At 33.9% G+C, this 20,507-nt stretch overlaps 1 protein-coding gene across 8 annotated transcripts in view; it reads left to right on the top strand.

Moving 5' to 3' along the window:
* EHMT1 (euchromatic histone lysine methyltransferase 1) overlaps positions 1 to 20,507 on the top strand; it is a 281,275-nt gene that overhangs the window by 149,750 nt on the left and 111,018 nt on the right. For 6 of the 8 annotated variants that reach the window (XM_074210548.1, XM_074210547.1, XM_074210544.1 and 3 more), the window contains 6 exons: positions 535 to 715; positions 10,731 to 10,888; positions 11,245 to 11,433; positions 13,325 to 13,405; positions 16,833 to 16,953; positions 19,948 to 20,079. In XM_074210548.1, coding sequence (XP_074066649.1) covers positions 535 to 715; positions 10,731 to 10,888; positions 11,245 to 11,433; positions 13,325 to 13,405; positions 16,833 to 16,953; positions 19,948 to 20,079 — 862 coding nt within the window. The remainder of the gene's footprint in view (positions 1 to 534; positions 716 to 10,730; positions 10,889 to 11,244; positions 11,434 to 13,324; positions 13,406 to 16,832; positions 16,954 to 19,947; positions 20,080 to 20,507) is intronic. The other 2 variants (XM_074210543.1, XM_074210542.1) reach the window with 2 other exon arrangements.

Below are 20,507 nucleotides of genomic sequence, written 5' to 3'. Positions count from 1 at the left end.
AAAAAACTAGCACACCATGATTCAGGTCATTGTCATGAATTTTTTTTTTTTTTTTTTTTTTTTTTTGGCAAGGCAATGGGGTTAAGTGGCTTGCCCAAGGCCACACAGCTAGGTGATTATTAAGTGTCTGAGGCCACATTTGAACTTGGGTACTCCTGACTCCAGGTCTGGTGCTCTATTCACTGTGCCACCTAGCTGCCCCCATTGTCATGAATTTTTAAAAAAGATTACTAATTTGCTTTTTTAAAAAGTTCTTAAGAGCAATTATTTCTTATTACCTCTGTCTTTTAAAAAAATAATCATCTTAAGGCTTTAACTTAGACCAAGAATACTTTGGTCATTATTCATATGTTTTATAGCACATATAACACATAAAAAGATTCTTAGGTAAATTAGTTGATCTTGTCCTCTTCAAATACAAACATTTTCAATTAAGGGGATTATCAGGAAAAACTAAATTTTTTTTTTTGATTGAAAATGTTATTTTAGTGACAACTTCTTTGCACTTAGTCATTAATTCTCTTTGTTTTGAAGCATGCCACCAGTAAGGACCCCAGAGAAGTTCGGGATTCTAGAGATCATAAAGAATCAAAGGAGGAAAGCAACAAAAATGTTTCAGAGTTTGGAAAACAGCAACTTTTGCCCCCTCTCTCATCCCTTCATCAGTCGCTACCTCAGAACCAATGCTACATGGCCACCACAAAGTCACAGACAGGTAAGAGGGAATACCTAACAACAATCCTTGAAATCTGTTGATTAATGTGTAAAGTATCTTTTCTGTAGAACATAAGAACCCCAAAGAATGCTTGAATTTTATTTCCCTTAGAATTGCTAAATCTTTTCATATTTACCCCTGAGATCTTTGATAAGTTTTTTTTATGCTTTATAGGAACTTGGTGAAAACAATTTTTTTCTTTCAATACATTCTTGTCTTAGTAAATTAACTAAGATTTCCTGTCTTTTAATACTTCTTTTTTTTTTTAATCTTAGGTGAAAGTTTTCATTTTTTTTAGGTTTTTGCAAGGTAAATGGGGTTAAGTGGCTTGCCCAAGGCCACATAGCTAGGTAATTGTTAAGTGTCTGAGGCCACATTTGAACTCAGGTACTTCTGATTCCAGGGCTGGTGCTCTATCCACTGTGCCACCTAGCCGCCCCAAAAGTTTTCATTCTTAAAATATGACAAAATAGTATAATTTTGGATTGAAAACTTAGATTTGTAGAACATTTTCAAAGAAGTGCATTTTAGAAGATAGGGAAGAAAGAACTCTGGAGGAGGGAATTAGTTGATTCACGCTTGAAATACATTTTTGCCATGCTTTGTGAATTTGAGCCCAACCTTCACCTTCCTGGGTCTCAATAGCCTTCTCTTTAAAATGAAGTCATGGGATTGCCAAAGTCCTTTCCAGCTGTGCTCTTATCCTATGACTTGGAAGTCCATACAAAAACTCAAAATTAAGCTCACCAAGTTTATTCTGATTATGACTAAAGAGATTATTAGAGGATTTTTTGTTTCAATGAATAAATTATTGATTTTTTGTGAACCTGTGAGTGTTTATATTAATATAGTTACTTTTTGAAAGATGTAAGGGTGCATGAAAAATATTTCTTTTAAGGATTTTAAGCTTTGCTTCTGGAAACTCCTTTACACTGTTGCTTCGTGATATATGTAAAAAAAAGCAAATTTATCAAAAGTAAACCAGCTCCAGTATTGAAAGATTCCAAATTAATGAAGATCTCATTATTTTAATTTATACGAGTACATACATATACATTTATATACACATATACACACATACATACACAATACACGCTTATACATATTTATCTATTTATTCGTTTTTTCATTTATATTTACTTTTTTTTAACTACCACATTTTGACCACAAAGGATACAGCTATTTTGGGGCTGCATAGGAGACACATGCTTTCATCCTTACCTTTAAGGAGCTTGTAATCCAATTAAACAGCACCTTGTAGTATCCATTTTCAGAGCTAATTTAGTTCTACTTAGTTTTATTAAAAGAGTAGTTAAACCTAATTTAACATTTCCAATGACTTTTCTTTCTTTTTTTTTTTTTTTTTGTTTTTTTTTTTAGGTTTTTGCAAGGCAATAGGGTTAAGTGGCTTGCCCAAGGCCACATAGCTAGGTAATTATTAAGTGTCTGAGGCCACATTTGAACTCAGGTACTCCTGACACTAGGGCTGGTGCTCTATTCACTGCGCCACCTAGCCTCCCCTCCAATGACTTTTCTCAAAGCATTCATTTTTTTTTTGTTTCCTTTCTGCATTGTATTTTTCTTATCTGCAAAATAGAACTTCTTGTGATCATTATAACAATAATATTTCTAAGTTGCTAAAATTCTAAAATTAATAAATTCAAGAAACCTCAAATTCCTGTTTCAACTCTTTCCTTTTCTAGTTTTATTTGTAAATTAAGGGATTGGATTCCATGATCTACTGTTTTTAATTTCCAAAATCTACAAATCTGTTCACTTAGAGAGATGATGCTAATGAAGCTAGAATCTTGTATTTATTCCTCCATAGCCCCATTATCTTGTTTATAATCTAAGTGCCTGCCTTTGGTTACAAGACTGATCACACTAGAGACCATACACAGATCAGGATTTTTTTTTCACTTACTGCTAGAACACAAGTGTTTTTTTTTTGTCCTCTTTATGAGTGCATTAGTATCAAATCTAATATTTAAATTATCTCAGGGTTAAATGGGTGAACAAATGGATTAAAAAAATCCTATTCTTAATGTCTTTTACTGTATATAGCAGGTGTCATACTAGTTTACAGGCAGAAGTGGAGGTGAAAGTCAAGTGAATCTTGCTTTCATTTTCTTTTTCTTCCCATTCTTACTTAATAACATTAATAAGAAACAGTTGTCTATCTTTTAAAAATTCCTTTAAGTTTTTTCAATTCAATATTATTCTACATCTACCTTGAAAAACTTTGTGCAAAGAATTAGGGAAAATATAGAAATATATAATTTACTATACCTGTCCTTCATAGAGGTTTGAATATATATCCAAGGACATGATCAGGATTCTGAAAGGCCATGTTCAGAACCCATCCACTCCAGTGAATCTACAACTGGATTCCAAATCTTTATTCTAAAACATAATCTATTCATGTCAGATTATTAAACTTCAAGCTTAATAGAAATGATAGAAAAATCAGCTTTTTTTTATAGCCAGTTGCTCCAGGTTGGCATTTTCTGGTAGGAGATATTTTGATTATTAATTTTAGCCCTATGTTAGCTGAACTGGTGGTTCTTATCTAACAGATATCAATATGTAAGTGTATTTTATATAATTTATCTTAACTTTAAGGAACTTTGTTACTAAATTAATATCAGTTCATTAAATGAACATATGTGTAATGTCCCAGTGTCAACTCATTGCTTTTTAAAAAATTTTTATTTTTTGCAAGGCAATGGGGTTAAAGTGACTTCCCCAAGGTCACACAACTAGGTAATTATTAAGTGTTTAAGGCCAGATTTGAACTCAGATTTCCTTACACCAGGGTCAGTGCTCTATCTACTGCTCTACCTAGCTGTCCCACCACTCAATGCTTTTTGAAGAATGATGCACATTGCTGTACAAAGTCCTAAGCATATGGTGAATTTATGTTGATAAAATTATCCCATGCTATTATTTTATGCTGAAAAGCCATGTCTAATTTCTTTTCACAATAATAATGTTCTGGTGTTTTAAAAGAAAATAGAAACTGAGAAAATAATTTGTGTTATATGGGCTTTGGTAGAAATTTCAGTCTATTAGGTATCTGCCCACTGACTGTTAAACTTCAGGCAATAACTACCTAGCAGTTTCTTTCTTTTTTTTTTTTTTAAGAGTAAATGAAAACATTGCTTCTTTATTAATGGGAAAAATTATTCACAATTGTAGGTTCACGGCTACACACACACACACACACACACACACATGTGTATGTGTGTGTGTGTATATATATATATATATATATATACATACATATATATGCTATTTTCAAATAATCTCTTTTAACAAAAAGAGAGAGCTTTCTGGGGAATAACAGTGAATGGATTTAATAGCTAACTTATAGACTAGAAAGAGGAGCTTTAACACCTTTTCTTTAAACACTACTAGAATCTACTATCCCCTCAAATAGTCCTTATGTCTCTTCTCCCTTTTGCAACTAGTATCCAGGAAAAAAAATGTTTGCACTTGTTGCTTTCACTTCCTCTTCTTTTAATCCTCAACTATCTATTCTGGAATAGATATTCCAAAATAAACGGTATTCTAGCAGCTAGTACCTTCTGATTTTATTACTCTTCTGAAACTTTTGTATCCAAAATTACTAACAATCTCTTAGTTGCCAATTCTTATGGTTTTTTTATCTGTTCTGAGCCTACTTGTTTTCTCTGTTACATGACATTGATTTTGGATGCTCTCTTTTGGGATTTCATGATTTTCCCTCCCAGCTTTTTTTTGTGACTTTTTTCTTTCTGTCATCCTTGTTATATCCCTTAACAATGAGCATTGCTCAGAACTCTACCTGGTTGTCTTTCTTTCTCTAGGTTTTTTAAATAAACTCATTAGCTCCCATAGATTTAATTATCTCAATACAGAAAATAATTGCTATCATTTGTTTTGTGCTTACATTGTACCTGACATTGAGGTACAAATGATTCACAGATTTGGATGGCCAATTCCATTCTCTTCCTGATCCTGAGCTTCATTTTTATTTCACCAAGTACCTCTTGGACATTTCAAATTGTAAGTTGTCCTTGATATCTCAGATTCAACATGTTCAAAATAGAGCTCATCCTCCTCTCTAACCATTCTTCAAATTTTAAATTTTTGTTTAAGGTATCATTGTTTCCCTATCTTTCAAGTTTATCACCTCAGCTTTATTCTTGGTCCTTCATTTTCATTAACTCCACATACCCAATCAGTTGCTAGTTTTTGTCATTTTTTTCTTTCTTTGTGCAGCAGTTCACATCTGACCCACTTCTCTCTACTTTTAAAGAGTACTACTTTAGTAATTTTTCTTGCCTAGGTTACTTCAACAGCTATTAAATAATTCTCTCTATCTCAGTTGTCTCCCCAATACATTCTGTTCTTCACATAGTTGCCAAAATGATTTTCCTTCAGCAAGAGCTGACCCTGCCACTCATTACCTACCATTCCCCCTCCCCCATTCAAAAAATCTTCAATCTCCCCCTTTTCCTCTAGCACCAAATTGAAATTCCTCTGTTTAGTTTTTTTAAATCCTTTGTATCTTAATGCTAGCCTATTTTCCAGCCTCATCATATGTTATTTTCCCCTCCAGTACTTCACAGTCCTGCCAAGCTACTCTTCATCTCCTGCCTCTGAGTCTTTATATAAGCTACACTGCTCCACCCCTTTTCTCTGACTCCTTATTCCTGAAATAAAATATCTCTTCCCTCTGTTGCTTTAGAGGAATTCTCTCTTCCTTCTAGACTTTGCTCAAAGTACTTTAACATGAAATCTTTCCTATTTCTACTGATTTGGTAATGTTCTTCTCCCAGCAACCTTCCACAGTACCTTAATTTAACTTAAATTTATTTATATTTATTCTCTTCATTTTCTGAAATAATATATATGTACTTGTTTCCTCATTAGAATATAATTCTTATGGATATGGATTGTTTCAGTGTATTTTATAACAGTGTCCATAACAATGCCTGACTCCTAGCAAAATACCTTAAAAATGTTTGGTGGTTAATTGATTGATTGTATACCAGCAATAACCAATTAGGCACTTTCCTACTGACTTGTTTTTAGAGATATATATTTACGTTGATTTTGACTATTTTATTATTCATAGAAGTGCCTGGCACATAGTACACACTTAAATACTTGTTGATTGTTATAGGAACAAATAAGTATATGATTTATGAAATAAATATACTGTACGTAATAGTCAATCAGTAAGTATTGATGATGCTGATGATGATGCTGATGATGATGATGACAATGAAAAAGTGTGTTTAAAGGTCACTACTGATCTTGGCTTGTTTCATTGAAACTAGATTGCTTTTCTTTGCTTAAAGTCATCCCATTTCTATGGTTGATTTTACATTTCTTTGAGAAAAATTTGCTCTCTTACCATAATAGGTATCTTTCCTCCATAATGACACATTAATTTCCTAGTACAATTATCTAAATTTTCTAGCTAATCTATTCTTTCTGTTTAGACATTTTCTATCAGTCACCTCACCCTGAAACCCCCGACCCCCACTTCCTTGCAAATCCTCAAATTTATATATATCTTTGTGTTTGTATGTATGTGTTTGTGTGTGTTTGAGGATCGACTTGGAGATTTCTGAATGCTAGGAAAGTATTATGGTGAGTTAGGAAAAAATAAACATTTGTCAGTGAGGTTTAATTTTAATTGAGGTTTATAAAAATTATGATAAGACTGTCCTTTTAACTTAACTTTCTTTTATTGCTTGCTTTTTGTTTATATTAAAAATAGTATTTAGTGACATAAGTTGTCTTCAGCTATTTTAATTAGGAATTCATTTTTGGTAAAGTCTGTAAGATTTTTGTTAAGCAACAGAACTTATTGTTAGAACAAGGAATTTGTCAGTGTTATCTATAAGACAAGACAGTGAAAGCACCCAGCTCTTATTGAAGTCCTGGTTGATATAATTGTTCAGAGTGGTAAAGTTGAAAGGCATTGGATTTGGAGACTAAGAACCTTGGTTCAAGTTTTGTTATTTATTGTTGGTGAACTTTGATAAATTAACTCTTAGCTAATTAAAGTCAATTAAACTCTTATTCTTAGTTGCCTCGTCTATAAATTGAGTGGGTTGATGGTCCCTAACATTCCTGTGACTCAAAATATTATTAAATTATTGCCTAAACTACAGATTGAGGTCTTTGAAATTAATTTTCTTGATCTTATATCTGCCAATTTAATCATATCAAACATATAACATTACACTAATATTAGCAGTTTCTTTCCTTAGAGCCATTTATATGTCAAGGTGTTAAAAAATGTTATGAACTTACTACTTTTTATCACATTTTTTACTAGGTTAACCAAGACAAGAAGAAAGGAGGGAACATACATCTTTGTGTGCTCATGAGATGATTGAATAAAATTTATGATAAATTTATTACCCTTTATATCTATTTATAAAAACATTGATATTAACTATTATGGTATATCAATCAAAAATTAAATATTCATCAGTTTCTATGTAATTTTTAGAATGTTACCGTATAGAACAATACAAAGTTATACATAGTATGCTTCTGAGTTCTCTGGAATAATTTGTACAGTTTTCTAATATTTATAAGCTTCAGTTGATATTTGATTTTATATTTGTGAATGAAGATCTTAACCTATTTATACTTAGCTCATGTTATTCTTTGCTATGTCCTTTCATAAATAATTCATAGAGGATCTTCTCAATTGACTGAAAACTTTCTTCCCCCCCCATGTTTCTTTACACTAGTATAACATTCTGTTTGTCCCTTTTTCATCCCTGACTCTTTGTAATTGATTCACTTTTTCTATTATTTATCTCTTTGATGACATTTTATAACATTTTTGAAGCATTTCATTGTTAATAATATGCTGCAATCTACTTATGTTCATAATGGATCCTTCTATTGTGCTTTGGGTCACTGGCAGGTTTTTTTTTCTTCAGAGATAGTGTTCCATGGTTTGTGACCTAGTCAATGAAAGCATAGTGGTGGTGTGACAGAGGGACAGAGGGAGGCATCATTTGGGAATTAATGAAAATGAATCTGTATTTTTCTCAATCCAGTCTTCTATTTGATTCTGGGTCTAAGTCATCCATTTGTAAATATTTTCTAAAAATACATGTACTGATGGGTTAATTCAGTGGACTGTTCATCCAACTACATGCAAAATTCTAGAAAATAAACATTCTTCCTTCATTCTATACTTCCTTTCCCTTGTGGTTTAAGTGAACTCTTTAGAGTAAAATTAGGGTTTTAATTTTGAGGGCATATACTGTTCTGAACCTTGATGTAATCAGCTAAATGTCACCTTCATGATGAGAATCCCTTCCATTTGCAATCTATACAGAATATTTTTTTATGATACTAGTAAACATATTTCTCTCTATTTTATGACACACTTCATATTGCTAATTATAGGATCATTCTGTGATTGTATTAAATATTCAGTAACATTCTATAATATTAATACCTGAACAATTTATACCTTTTTGGAGAACTTTTAAGTCTGCAGTTTGCAGTACTGGTTAATTTTTTTTTTAATGCAAACTAACAATAAATGTATTCAGATTTTGTATTCTCAGTACTTTTAGTTAGTCACTTATTTATGAAAATATTCTTGGGTATTGAAAATCATCTATAAAAATCTGACTGTCTCATATTTTGTATCAAGGTTACCTGAGATTCATGGGTTTTTTTTTTAAACTATAAATCTATAGATATAGGGAAGTGGATTATTATATATATATATATATATATATATATATATATATATATATATATATATATATATATAGTTTTTAATGTCCTCTCAGTCTCTTTTTGCAGTCCTTTTTTTTTTTTTGGCAAGGCAGTGAGGTTAAGTGACTTGCCCAAGGTCACATAGATAGGTAATTATTAAGTGTTTGAGGCTGGATTTTAACTCAGACACTCCTGACTCAAGGGACAGTGCTCTATCCACTGAGCCACCTAGCTACCCCTTGCAATGCTTTTTAAAAAAATTATTTAAGGTAATGAGATTAAGTGACTTGTCCAAAGTCATACAACTAAGCAATTACGAAGTGTCTGAGACTGAATTTGAACTCAGGTCTGCTTGACTCCAGGGCTGGTGCTCAATCCAATTCTCCACCTAACTGCCCCAGGCAGTGGTTTTTAAAAATTTTGATTCTTTGTCTCTGTGATATTTTGAAAATTGATCTCAATGTTTTAAAATAATTTCTAATTTTTTTTAAAATTGGCATTTCCTCTTCATGTGACATTGATCCCAGATATCTATGTACTTATGTGTTAGTTCCATCAGTTATTATTGATGATGAGAATAGATCACTAGAGAATCACTAGCAAACATGTACCCTTTACTATTTATTATCATATTTCACCTATAATTTTTAATGAGATGATCTGCATTTTTTTTTTTTTTTTGTATTTTTTTGCTGATGCAGATTCATTTTCTCCTTCATTGCTTTTAGCATGTTTGGAAGGCAATTTTTGTCATGAAATTTTCTGCTTTTCTCATCCATGATATTTGTACTTATTGTTGTAGATACAGATGCACAGTTCTTCTGTAACTTAGTCTTAGAGCTATATGGGGCCCTGAACCAATAAGTTTGTGCATTAAACTTTTGCTTCTATTGACTGCTTTAAGAGTATAGGATTATTGATCTCAAGCTGGAAGAAGGTACCTTAGATACTCTCTAGTTCATTTCCCTCATTTTACAAGCGAGGAGACTGATACCCAGAGAGGCTAAGTGACTTCCCCAAGGCCATAGAGATAGTAAAGTAAGTCATTTTGCTTGTCTGGGAGATCGAAGTTGACCGATTCAGTTTTGAGACTCTTGGTTATGTGAGTGCTTTACACTAGTCAAACTTCTTTAGCTTTGTCATTTGCTTTTATCCTTATCATTTACCTTTATCTGTTCCCATATTTCAGAGTCAGCAACTATATTGAATAATCATTTAGCTCTTGTAATAGCCTTGTTTTCCTCAGATCTTTAATTTTTCTAATATTATGCTGATTTTTACATTTCCTATACCTAATTTATGTTCATGCACTTCCTCTAATACATTCATATCTTTTAGATACAGTTATTATTCTTTGTGTCTTTGTCTTTGGTGTTTTATTCTTGCCTTGTCTAGTACCTTCTTTCCTCTTAAAGGAAATAAAACTTGTTCTATAGGCTGGAAGTTTCTGGGTAGTCTATAAGTCTCAGATTTTGATTTCTAATCTTGAACTATATTTTCAAACATTTAAAAAAAAATCATTTCCTTCTCCATGCACTCTATGACATTAATGTCTTTATGCCCACTTTGACATTAATGCCACCAAGCATTGAGGCATATTTTAATTTTGTTTCAAGGGTATTGTTGGATCCTTTATAGGATTTCTTTGTTTCTTTATTCGTAGCTACAAAGTAGCTTGTAATATAATTATCTTCATACTGACATTTTGCTTCTAAACACTGGGCAATTTTTGGTTTGTCCTTCTTTAGGCCCCATCTCATTATGTGTATCATTTATCAGTAAACTAGCTGATTTTCCTCCCCCCCCCCCGCCCCCATATCCACATTCTCCTTTTCTCTACCTCTTCAAATAGTAGGAAGTATTCGAGAAGGAAGCTTAAACAAATGAAGAAAAGGGTGAAGGGGGAAACCAAAGTGACAGGAATGTTTTTATCTAGTCATTTTGAAAAAGCTGTTTGTGGATTGTAGTGTGTAATGTGTTCAGAACCAGGCTGGGAAGGTTACTGTTTTTCTTGGACCTTCCCCCATTTTTAAGGTAGGTATAAAGTAAAGATCTTTTGTAAATCTAGTTGTAATTTATAAACTAAACAAGTAAAAAGGGTATAACTGCAGTAGTTCTGTTAAAAGTATTAAACATGCTTAAATAGTATTTCACTGATTTTGGTGATCATTCTGTTAACTGTCACCTACTTTTAAAAAATGTTTGAATAGTATTTCCTTCTTCTCTCTTTCTGTTCTTTCCCTTTTGGCTTTTTTTTTTTTAGCTTGCTTGCCTTTTGTTTTAGCAGCTGCAGTATCTCGGAAGAAAAAACGGAGAATGGGAACCTACAGCCTGGTTCCTAAGAAAAAGACCAAAGTTTTAAAGCAGAGGACGGTGATTGAGATGTTTAAGAGCATAGCTCATTCCACTGTGGGCACCAAGGTGAGAGTGACGTGTGAGGTACTTGCCTCGTGTGCTTTTTGGAAAAACAAAGGGTACTATATTTCCAGTCCTATCATGATGGAGGGCGTCGTGTGAGAATTTCTGTGATGGCAGTAGCTTGCTGAACTTCATGTTTCATACTGTTCTGTTAGAAAATTTAGGGCACAGAAGACTGTGTCTAAATAGGTAATTATTTCCTCCATGTCTGGCTATATATCAAATACATTTTAGTTTTTGATTCAGTGCTATATTTCCATTCACTTGAAAGCCTCATTTTTATGAGATTTCAAATTTTCATTTTGTCAAGGAAATTGCTATGAACCTACCTTGATACCATTTGCTTGCTCACATTTCAGAGCGAGAAGGATGTAGGTGATAGTAGCCTTCATGTAAATGGAGAGAGCTTGGAGATTGACTCAGAAGAAGACGACTCTGATGACTTGGAAGAGGAAGAAGATCATGGATCTGAACAACCCCCTGCATTTCCTGTAGAAGATAATAGGATCTCTAAAGAGAGTATATCTGAAATTGATAGGTCCCAAAAGGTATTTTAAAATCTTAAGAATTAAAATTGGAACATGGAGTGCAAATTTGGCAGTATTTGCTGAAGGTTAGCGTAAATTTAGAAAATTGATTAGGGATAGCCACTTTAAGGTCATTAAAAAGTTTTATCACTTTTTGCCTTTAGTTGGAATTTTGTAACTTTTTTTCTTTTTTTCTGTATAATCAGCCAATCAATAAATCAACAAGTATCTCTTAAGTGCCAGCAGACACTATGCTAAGTGTTGCAGGTATAAAGATACAAGTGAGGCATTTCTTGTCTTGACTTGGTTCACATTCTTTCTTTATTTCTGACAAGCGATCATAGGTCAATTATTTTTGGGCTTGGTGAAAATAATTCATCCAACTAGCTGATATTTATCAGTTATTTGACAACTTAACTGCATATTTTCTGGATATGTTACCATAGACTCATATTCCTAGTCCCTAATTAGACCTAAAAACCAAGAAATTACTTTGAAAATAAATTTAGAAAATTATATTTCCATTCATTTTTCACTAGAAATAGTATTTTATCATTGAATTCTGAATTTGTTGGATTGTGGGAATAAGAATGTATTCTGTTAGTTTTAATTTTTCAAACTGATGTTCATTTCTTCTTGAATCTCTCCCTTTAAATTGATATTCCTAAAACACAGGTCTGATATTGTTTCTCCCTTGTTCAAGAAGCTTCTACCCAAATTCTGCTGTTTGGCATTTATAGCCCTTCACTATCTGATTCCACTCATTTCTAGATTGATTTCTTATAACTATCTTGATGCACTCTATATTCCAGCCAAACTGGCCTATTTTGTGGTCTGGTATTTAAGGCACAGGGCAGCTTGATTGAGCACTGGCCTTGGAATCAGGAGGATGGCAGTTTGAATTCAGCCTCTATTGCTTACTAGCTGTATGCCCGGGGGCACATTACTTAACCCATGATTGCTCCACACCCAGGACCATCTCCAGTAATCCTGTTTCATATTTGGCCACTGGACCCAGAGGGCTGTGGAGGAGAAAGTGAGGCTGGTGACTTAGCACAGCATCCCCTCATTCAAATCCAATTAATGTGCTTGTTATGGTATCATCTCCTTAATATCATGGTCTTCTTCACGAATGAAGGACAAATATTTCATACTCATACTCTCTCTCTCTCTCTCTCTCTCTCTCTCTGTATATGTGAGGCACAGGACCTGAATTCAATTCATAGCTATGTAATCTTATGCAAGGGACTTAAATAATCTGGGCCTCAGTTTTGCTATCTATGAAAAATAAGGTTTAGCTACATGATCTCTTAAGGTCCTTTCTAACCCCAGGTCTGTAATTTCTTATGACATTCCATCTCCCTTCTTCTGTGTGCAAGCTCTCGGGCCTGAATTATTCATATTGAATCCCTAACTGTTTTATGGTTCACTTTCTTTCTGTTCCACCTTTTTAAGATGCCTTTCTTGATTCCCTCAGTTATTAATGCTATCCTCAATCCTTTTTCTTACTTTGTATTTATTTTTGGTATTTCCTAATTTGTGTACATGTTGTATCATGCTGTTGTCTCCCCATTTCCTACTGTTATTTTTCTCTCTAAATTGGTAACATGAACAAATTCTTAGGGAAAGGGAACATGGGTACCCATACTAGCAGGTAAAATTTATTGGGTCTTTTAGTATGTTAATGGCTTATATTCTTTAAGAATAAAATTTCTTTCAGCTTACTTATCCCTTAGTTGGTGAAGAGAATTGGAGGAGAGGGTTGTCATCTTTTTAGGCCATGAGGGTTAGTAAGATTAGTCTTAATTAAGTCTTGGCTTTTTCTCTGTCACTTAGCATAGTTCCTTGTATATGGTAGATGCTTAATAAATTTTGAATTAAATCTTTTCTTTTGGATTTGTGCTAATTTTAGATGGAAGATGGGGAGTCTGAAGAAGAACAGGAATCTGGAGAATCTGGGGAGGAAGAAGAAGATGGTGATGAGTCTGATTTGGTAAGAGACACAGTTATCTGTTCTCACTTTTTTTAATTTAATATTTATTCACATTTTGTACAAATGTTTTTTATACATTAATAAAATATTCTTGTTTAAAAGTAAACAAAATACCCCCTCCCCCCAAAAACTATAGACTCGCTTGAGCAATAAAGTAAAGGGGAGAGAAAAAAATTAAAATTAAAAAATAGTAATAATTATAGGTATGGCCAGGTGGTGCAGTGGATGGAGCACCAGCCCTGGAGCCAGGAGTACCCAAGCCCATATCCGGCCCCATACACCCAACAATCACCCTGCTGTGCAACATGCAAGCCACCCCAACCTCACTGCCCTGCAAAAACCCCAAAAAGAAAAAAAAGACCCAAAATAAAATAAAATAAAATATTAATAATAGTAGGGGCAGCCGGGTGGAGGACAGAGCACTGGCCCTTGAGCTGGGTCCAAATCTGGCCTCTGACACCCAAAGATCACCCTATGCGGCCCCAAGCAGACCACCCAGCCCCATTTTCCCTGCACTCCCCCCCAAATAATAATAATAATAATAAAAAATGTGCTTCAGTCTGTGTTCCAACACCACCACCTCTGTCACGGGTGGATCACATTCTTTATGGTAAGTCCATCACAAAAGTTACTTCCATAATTTTCCACCATTGCCATTGCTGATCGCAACTCCCTCCTTTCGTATTTCTCCACTACCATGTACTATATTTTCTCTCTCTTTTCACTCTGACTCTGCTGTAGGGTAGCTGAGTGGTGCAGCAGACAGATCCCTGGGCCTGGGGCCAAGAGGCCCCCGAGCCCATACCACCCCTTAGGCCCAGCATATACCTGGCTCTGTGGTCCGGGACAGGCCATCCAATCCCAGCCCCTTGCAAGAAGTAAAAAAGAAAATGTTTATATCTGACCACTCTCCCTCCATGGTCCATCCTCTCCTCCATCACTTATATTCCCCCCCTTCCCCTTGTCCCCCCCCCCCCTTCTTACTCCAGATGCCTATACCCCATTGAGTATATATGCTGTTTCCTCTCCTAGCCACCTCTGATGAGAGTGAAGATTCCCTCATTCCCCCTTGCCTTCCCCCCTGCCATCTCATTGCAATGGTTCATTTTTTTTTTTTTTAGGTTTTTGTTAGGCAAATGGGGTTAAGTGGCTTGCCCAAGGCACTGCTAGCTAATTATTAAGTGTCTGAGACCAGATTTAAACCCAGGTACTCCTGACTCTAAGGCCGGTGCTTTACCCATTAGGCCACCTAGCCGCCCCTATAGCTCATTGTAATAAAGAAAAATCTTACTATATGAAATATCTTGGCCTATTCCCCCTCTCCTTTTTCTTTCTCCCATTATATTTCCCTTTTTTTCTATTGACTCCATTTTTACACCATATTTTATCTTCAAATTCAGCTTTCTCCTGTGCTTTTTCCTGTAGAATCTCCTTCTACCTTCCTGCTCTATTAATTGAGAAGGTTCATATGAGTATTATCAGTGTCATTTTTCTATGCAGGAATACATGCAGTTCATCATCATTAAGTCCCTCATATTTTCCCCTTCTTCTCCAATCTCTATGCTTCACCTGAGTCCTGTATATGAAGATCAAACCTTCTGTTCAGCTCTGGCCATTCCAACAGGAACATTTGAAATTCCCCTGGTTCATTGAAAGTCCATCTTTTTCCCTTGGAAGAGGACATTCAGTTTTGCTGGGTAGTTGATTCTCAGTTGCATTCTAAGCTCTTTTGCTTTCCGGAATATTACATTCTAAGCCCTATGAGCTTTTAATGTAGTCGCTGCTAAGTCCTGTGTGATCCTGACTGCAGCTCCATGATATTTGAATTGTGTCCTTCTGGCTGCTTGTAATATATTCTCTTTGACTTGGGAGTTCTGGAACTTGGCTATAATATTCCTGGGTATTGTTATTTTTGGATGTCTTTCTCAGGGAGATTGGTAGATTCTCTCAGTTTCTCTTTTGCCCTCTGCTTGTAGATTTATGAGAGAGAGCCTAAGAGATGATCTCTCTTGTCACCATTTTGGCTCTTGTTCTCACTTTTGTAATAGCACTTAGATTATTCCAAGTAAGTATTATTTCAATAGTGATGGTAGTGCTCTCTTAAATGATTATCACTTCTTATGCCATAGTACACCATTTCATTATTGACTCTGACCACAAAATCCTCTACATGATCATCATCTTTCTGGTAATGAGCACCTGGGTCACTGCTAATCTCTTTCTTGAATCCTTTGCTGTGTAGGAGAGCTTGCTAGGGCTTCTTTACTTGACATTGTTTTTGAGAGCCCATTTTTCATCTTAATGCATTGGAAGCAATGAAGTACTGAATGAATGTTGTGTGAAAGCTCCTCATTCCACCTCTGATATCTTCAGGACTACCAGGAAATTTCTATTATCTTATATCAACTATTTATTCATGGATCCTGTTGGAAATCGTATGTGCTTCACCTTTCTTTTCAGTATGCTGAACTAGTTAGTATGCTGGTGGGAGTCACAGAATAGTTCATTTCCATTGTGAATAAGGAAGGTGGTGTATTGTGGCAACATGTTAAGAGTACCACTTTTGAGGGTACATCTTTGTCCTGCCACTGATCCTTCTGTGACCATGGACAAATCACTTTTCTTCTCTGATCTTGTTTGTGAAATGAGGTTTGAACTAGCTGATCTTTGAAGGCTCTTCCAACCTTGAATCTAGGTATTTCTCATGGAATGGTGAGGAATATTTCCTGTTTTTATTTTGATTCTGAAAATGTTCTCTTGAATTATATCTGTAACTACTTATTGTGTCATCCTTTTATATGCAAAAATTAACTTTTCTTGGGTTGTGAAGGCCCAGAAAGGGAATTTTAATTCATGTTGTTTTAATAAGGATTTTGTAGTTGAAGCAGGAGTTGACATCAAATATAAGAGGAAAGTATAATGCCTTGTATACAGCATGCACTTAGTAATTTGTTGAATTTCTTTGAAGTTTCATAATTTTGTTATCTTGTAAATAAATTTTGAGTCTTCATTAAACTTTTTTGCATTAAAAATCTTGAAGAAACATATAGTTGATACCTAATCCACCATAGAGAGGTTTATTTTTTCCATTTATGAACTTTTAACCAAAAAACCTTTTTTTTTGTATTAAAATTACTAAAGTTTCTGAATCATAATTAGTACTGACGTTGAATGTAAAAATACTAGATTTGGGGTAATGTTGGCCTTCATTAAAGATATAAATGCTATGTACATTACAGTTAGGCACATTCAAGTCCTTGACCCAGAAAGATATTTAAGGACTGATTTAAAGGATTTATTTGAAGAAACAGAATTCAACAAGTTGCTTTTTGGGGGGGGGCAATAGCGAGGAGCAGGGGTTAAATTGCTTGAACCATTTTGCTGCTCACACTTTTATTTTATGTGAATTCTCTTTTGATTTTTCCAGAGTTCGGAATGTAGCATTAAGAAGAAGCTTCTGAAACGGAAAGGAAAGATAGACAGCCCATGGATTAAACCAACCAGGAAAAGGAGGAGGAGGAATAAAAAGAAACAAAGTAGTATTTTAGGTATAATTTATTGAATGTTTGTATTTATGAAACTGAAATGATCCTAAGTAGTGTTTTTTCTCCCCAGCTAATCCTTATCTGTTTATTATAAATCATAAAAATAAATTTCCCTCTTTTAAAAGCAGTTATAAGAGGAAGATTATTTAATTATAGTATGGAAATCCAAAAAAATTCATATTTATTTCTGTAGAAGTTTTGAGCAATGGACTCTAAAAGAAATCTTACAATCTAAATTCTTAAAATCTAATGTTAAATACAGAAGACTAAAAAGTCTTATTAGGACATGCTCTTAGGGTAACTTACCAATTAAAATTTAGCACTGTAATATTTTTGAGGTTTTTGAAATTCAGAGTCCAAAGATAATTTTCGTAAATTGCTCTAGTTGAGAGAGCCAGTAAAATTGCCCATATTATAATATCTGTTGCACCCATCTTCCCCAGTAACATGGGACGGCCAATCCACTTTTTGTAGTTGAAAGAAGTTGAGAAGGCTTGTAAATATACATAAAATAGAATTTTTTTTTTTTTTTTTTGCAAAGCAAACGGGGTTAAAGTGGCTTTCCCGTTGCCACACAGCTATGTAATTATTAAGTGTCTGAGACCGGATTTGAACCCATGTACTCCTGACTCCAGGGCCGGTGCTTTATCCACTATGCCACCTAGCCACCCCTAAAATGGAATTTTAAATAGATGTCTTTGAGGAAGCCCAAAAGGTGTGTTATTCTTACTTGTTGATATAATTGGCCCACCTTGTCACATCTTTGTTGATAACTCATAAACAAAGCACATCAGAAAGACTGCTGCTGGCATCTTTTTGGCACATGTCTTAGCCCTGTACAGTAGGGGCTTTCTTGTCCTTCTCATCTATTCTATGAAGAGTTACTGTATATCTAAGAATTAGAATATTCTGTTCCCTTCTCCTTCTTTTCCAATAGATGTATATAAAAGTGCTATATGTGTTTCTCCTTTTTAATTTATTTCTTCCATCTACCCATTCATCCTTGGAAAGGGGAATCTGAGATTCCAAATTGACTGAATTATTAGAAAGAGATGGTATAATAACAATGATAGTTATTATTTATATAGTGCTTTAAGGTTTGCAAAGTGATTTATAAGCTATCTCATTTGATTAGTAGTTTTCATGTCTTAAGTTTTTAATAAATATCTGAATTAATTTAATAATTTATGTTTGCTTTTTAGGTTCTATTAATGGTTTGTATTACAAAGACCATGTTTATTGTGAAGCATTTATTTTTAAATTTGAAAATTGATAAAGAATTATTTTCATGATCCTACACATTTATGCATTCAGTTCTATGTGTTTATAAATGATTTTTGGACTATAATTCCTAATTTAGGAATAAATTTGCTGGAATTGTTAGAATGAATGAACTTGTTTTAAGATGATAGTATCAAGAAGTGCTCCTGAAGTATTAGCAGCTATTCCAGTGTTACATGTTATCTGTTTTCTGAGAATCACTACTTCCAAATTCACTAGGTTATAAAGGCTGAATCTCCTTTTAGACACCTGTGCACTCATGTCTTTTCATCAGGGCTCCTCTGTCAAAGTTCATTTTCTTTTTTGCTGTTGATATTTTATTAACAGTATGAATCTGACATATTTGTAAATTCAAGGTGAAAGATTCATGATTGGAATGGAATTTTCCTCTATCACATAGGGCTTTTGAATTTAAAAAACATCAAAGCTGAATAGCATACTATATTTTTACTTTTGGTGGTAGGAAAGGATTCATTCATGCTGGGAACTAGCATAAGGTTATTACTTTTGTTTCTTGATGTATGAAAGCATGTGTACAGCATTAATGTATACACTTTTGCCCTATTGGGTGGTTGGATAGCCTCTCAGACTAACATACATAAAATAATGTAGATGCAAAGTCTACAAACATGCTTGTTTGTTTTTTTAATACTGGTTGTGAATTATTTCTCCTTATTGGAAAGTTAATCGATTAGTATCTTTTAAATTAATCTACTTCACTCTGTTCTCTGTATTTATGAATATTTAGTTTGTTCATTTCTTACCTTGTGAATTTGAATATATTCCAAGGCCTACTGGAACTTTTTCAATCTAGAAAGATTTAATTGAGTTCCAGTCTAACTTGACTTCCATAATTTTAAAGAACCCAATGAATGGTATGCATTATTTTTCTTTCCTCCTATTCTTTATAAGCAGTTTTAATTCCATAGAAACAGATGTGCTTCTCTTTTTGATCCCTGTAGAGAATATCACCAATGGCTAGATCTAAAGTAGCAAAATTTCATCTTCCAGAATCCGATTTTCCACAAATATAATCTTTAAATGTCTTAGACTCTTTGGGGAGGGGATAGTAAGGGGGGTATTCTTTCATGCTCCCATTGTTGATCTTAACTCCATCTCTAGTGATATACTTTCTATTACATCAGATGGGTGAGTAGTAAGATGTCCCCTTTCCTTGTCTCTATTGTTTTTTACATAAAATGATTATGAATTCATCTGGTATGAGGATTTTTGATTGGTCTGCAAGTTTGGGGCTTTGATCCAGCTATTTATTTCTTAATATTTTGAAACTGGAAGCTGCTTTACTAACTGTAAGTCTTGACCTCCAAAATCCAAAAGTCAAGATTTTTTTTCCCTTTTATTTCTTACAAAACTTTTAAGTAGTCTAGATTCCTTCCCGATTTATTCTAGTATGTGATTACATCATCTAGCTGATATAGTTGCAGTGAAAGGTGTTTCTGCATGTCAGTGCTTATATTTTTCTTAATATTCTCTTTATATATTTTAATGAAATGGAATTTTGTATATAGCCTAAGTAAATGGCTATAATATACTTAGATATTTTATGGTTTTTTAGCTTATTTATTTATGTGGATTTTAATAGACTTGTGAATATGGCCTTGATAGTGCTTTACTCATAATGGATGTGGCCTGCATGTATACGCAGTGTTTGATTTTATGAATATGTGCATATATGTATATGCATTTTAAATATAGGTACTGAAACATACAAGTCATCTTTGGGAAGCACAGGACAAGCTGGGCAGGAAAATAGCATGGACTATATGGAGGTTTCTCTGGATTCTCTGGATCTCCGAGTAAAAGGAATTTTATCTTCACAATCAGAAGGTGAGTGTCAGCTTTCTAAATATGGCCATGTACCATTTTGGTTCTTTGTTTGCCTAGTTTCTTCTCTGTATTAAGACAATGCCCCCTGGTGGATATTAATAAGAGGATTTGATGAGATTCATCTCTTAAAGGTGAATGTATAGGGAGAGATATCAAAATGTTGTAGTGGAATAAACTGGGAGCATTAAACATATTTCACTGCATGTATCAGTGGTGATGCTAATTTTTACTTGTAAGGATCCTTTCAAAATATCATAACTTTAGCTTTGGAAAGAAACGTCAGTGATCATCTAGTGTTTTCCAGATATTCTTGATTTTGCACTCTAATATGTATATATTTTCTTACTTTTATATTACATTCATCTTATATTAATTACATACCTATTACAAAATAAGTAAAAATTGAGATAAATTGATCCTAGAGTCAC

Source organism: Macrotis lagotis, chromosome 1 (assembly GCF_037893015.1).
Source record: "Macrotis lagotis isolate mMagLag1 chromosome 1, bilby.v1.9.chrom.fasta, whole genome shotgun sequence".
Taxonomy (NCBI): domain Eukaryota; kingdom Metazoa; phylum Chordata; class Mammalia; order Peramelemorphia; family Peramelidae; genus Macrotis; species Macrotis lagotis.
Note: the sequence above shows the minus strand (reverse complement) of the source record. Positions and strands in the feature narration are given on the sequence as shown.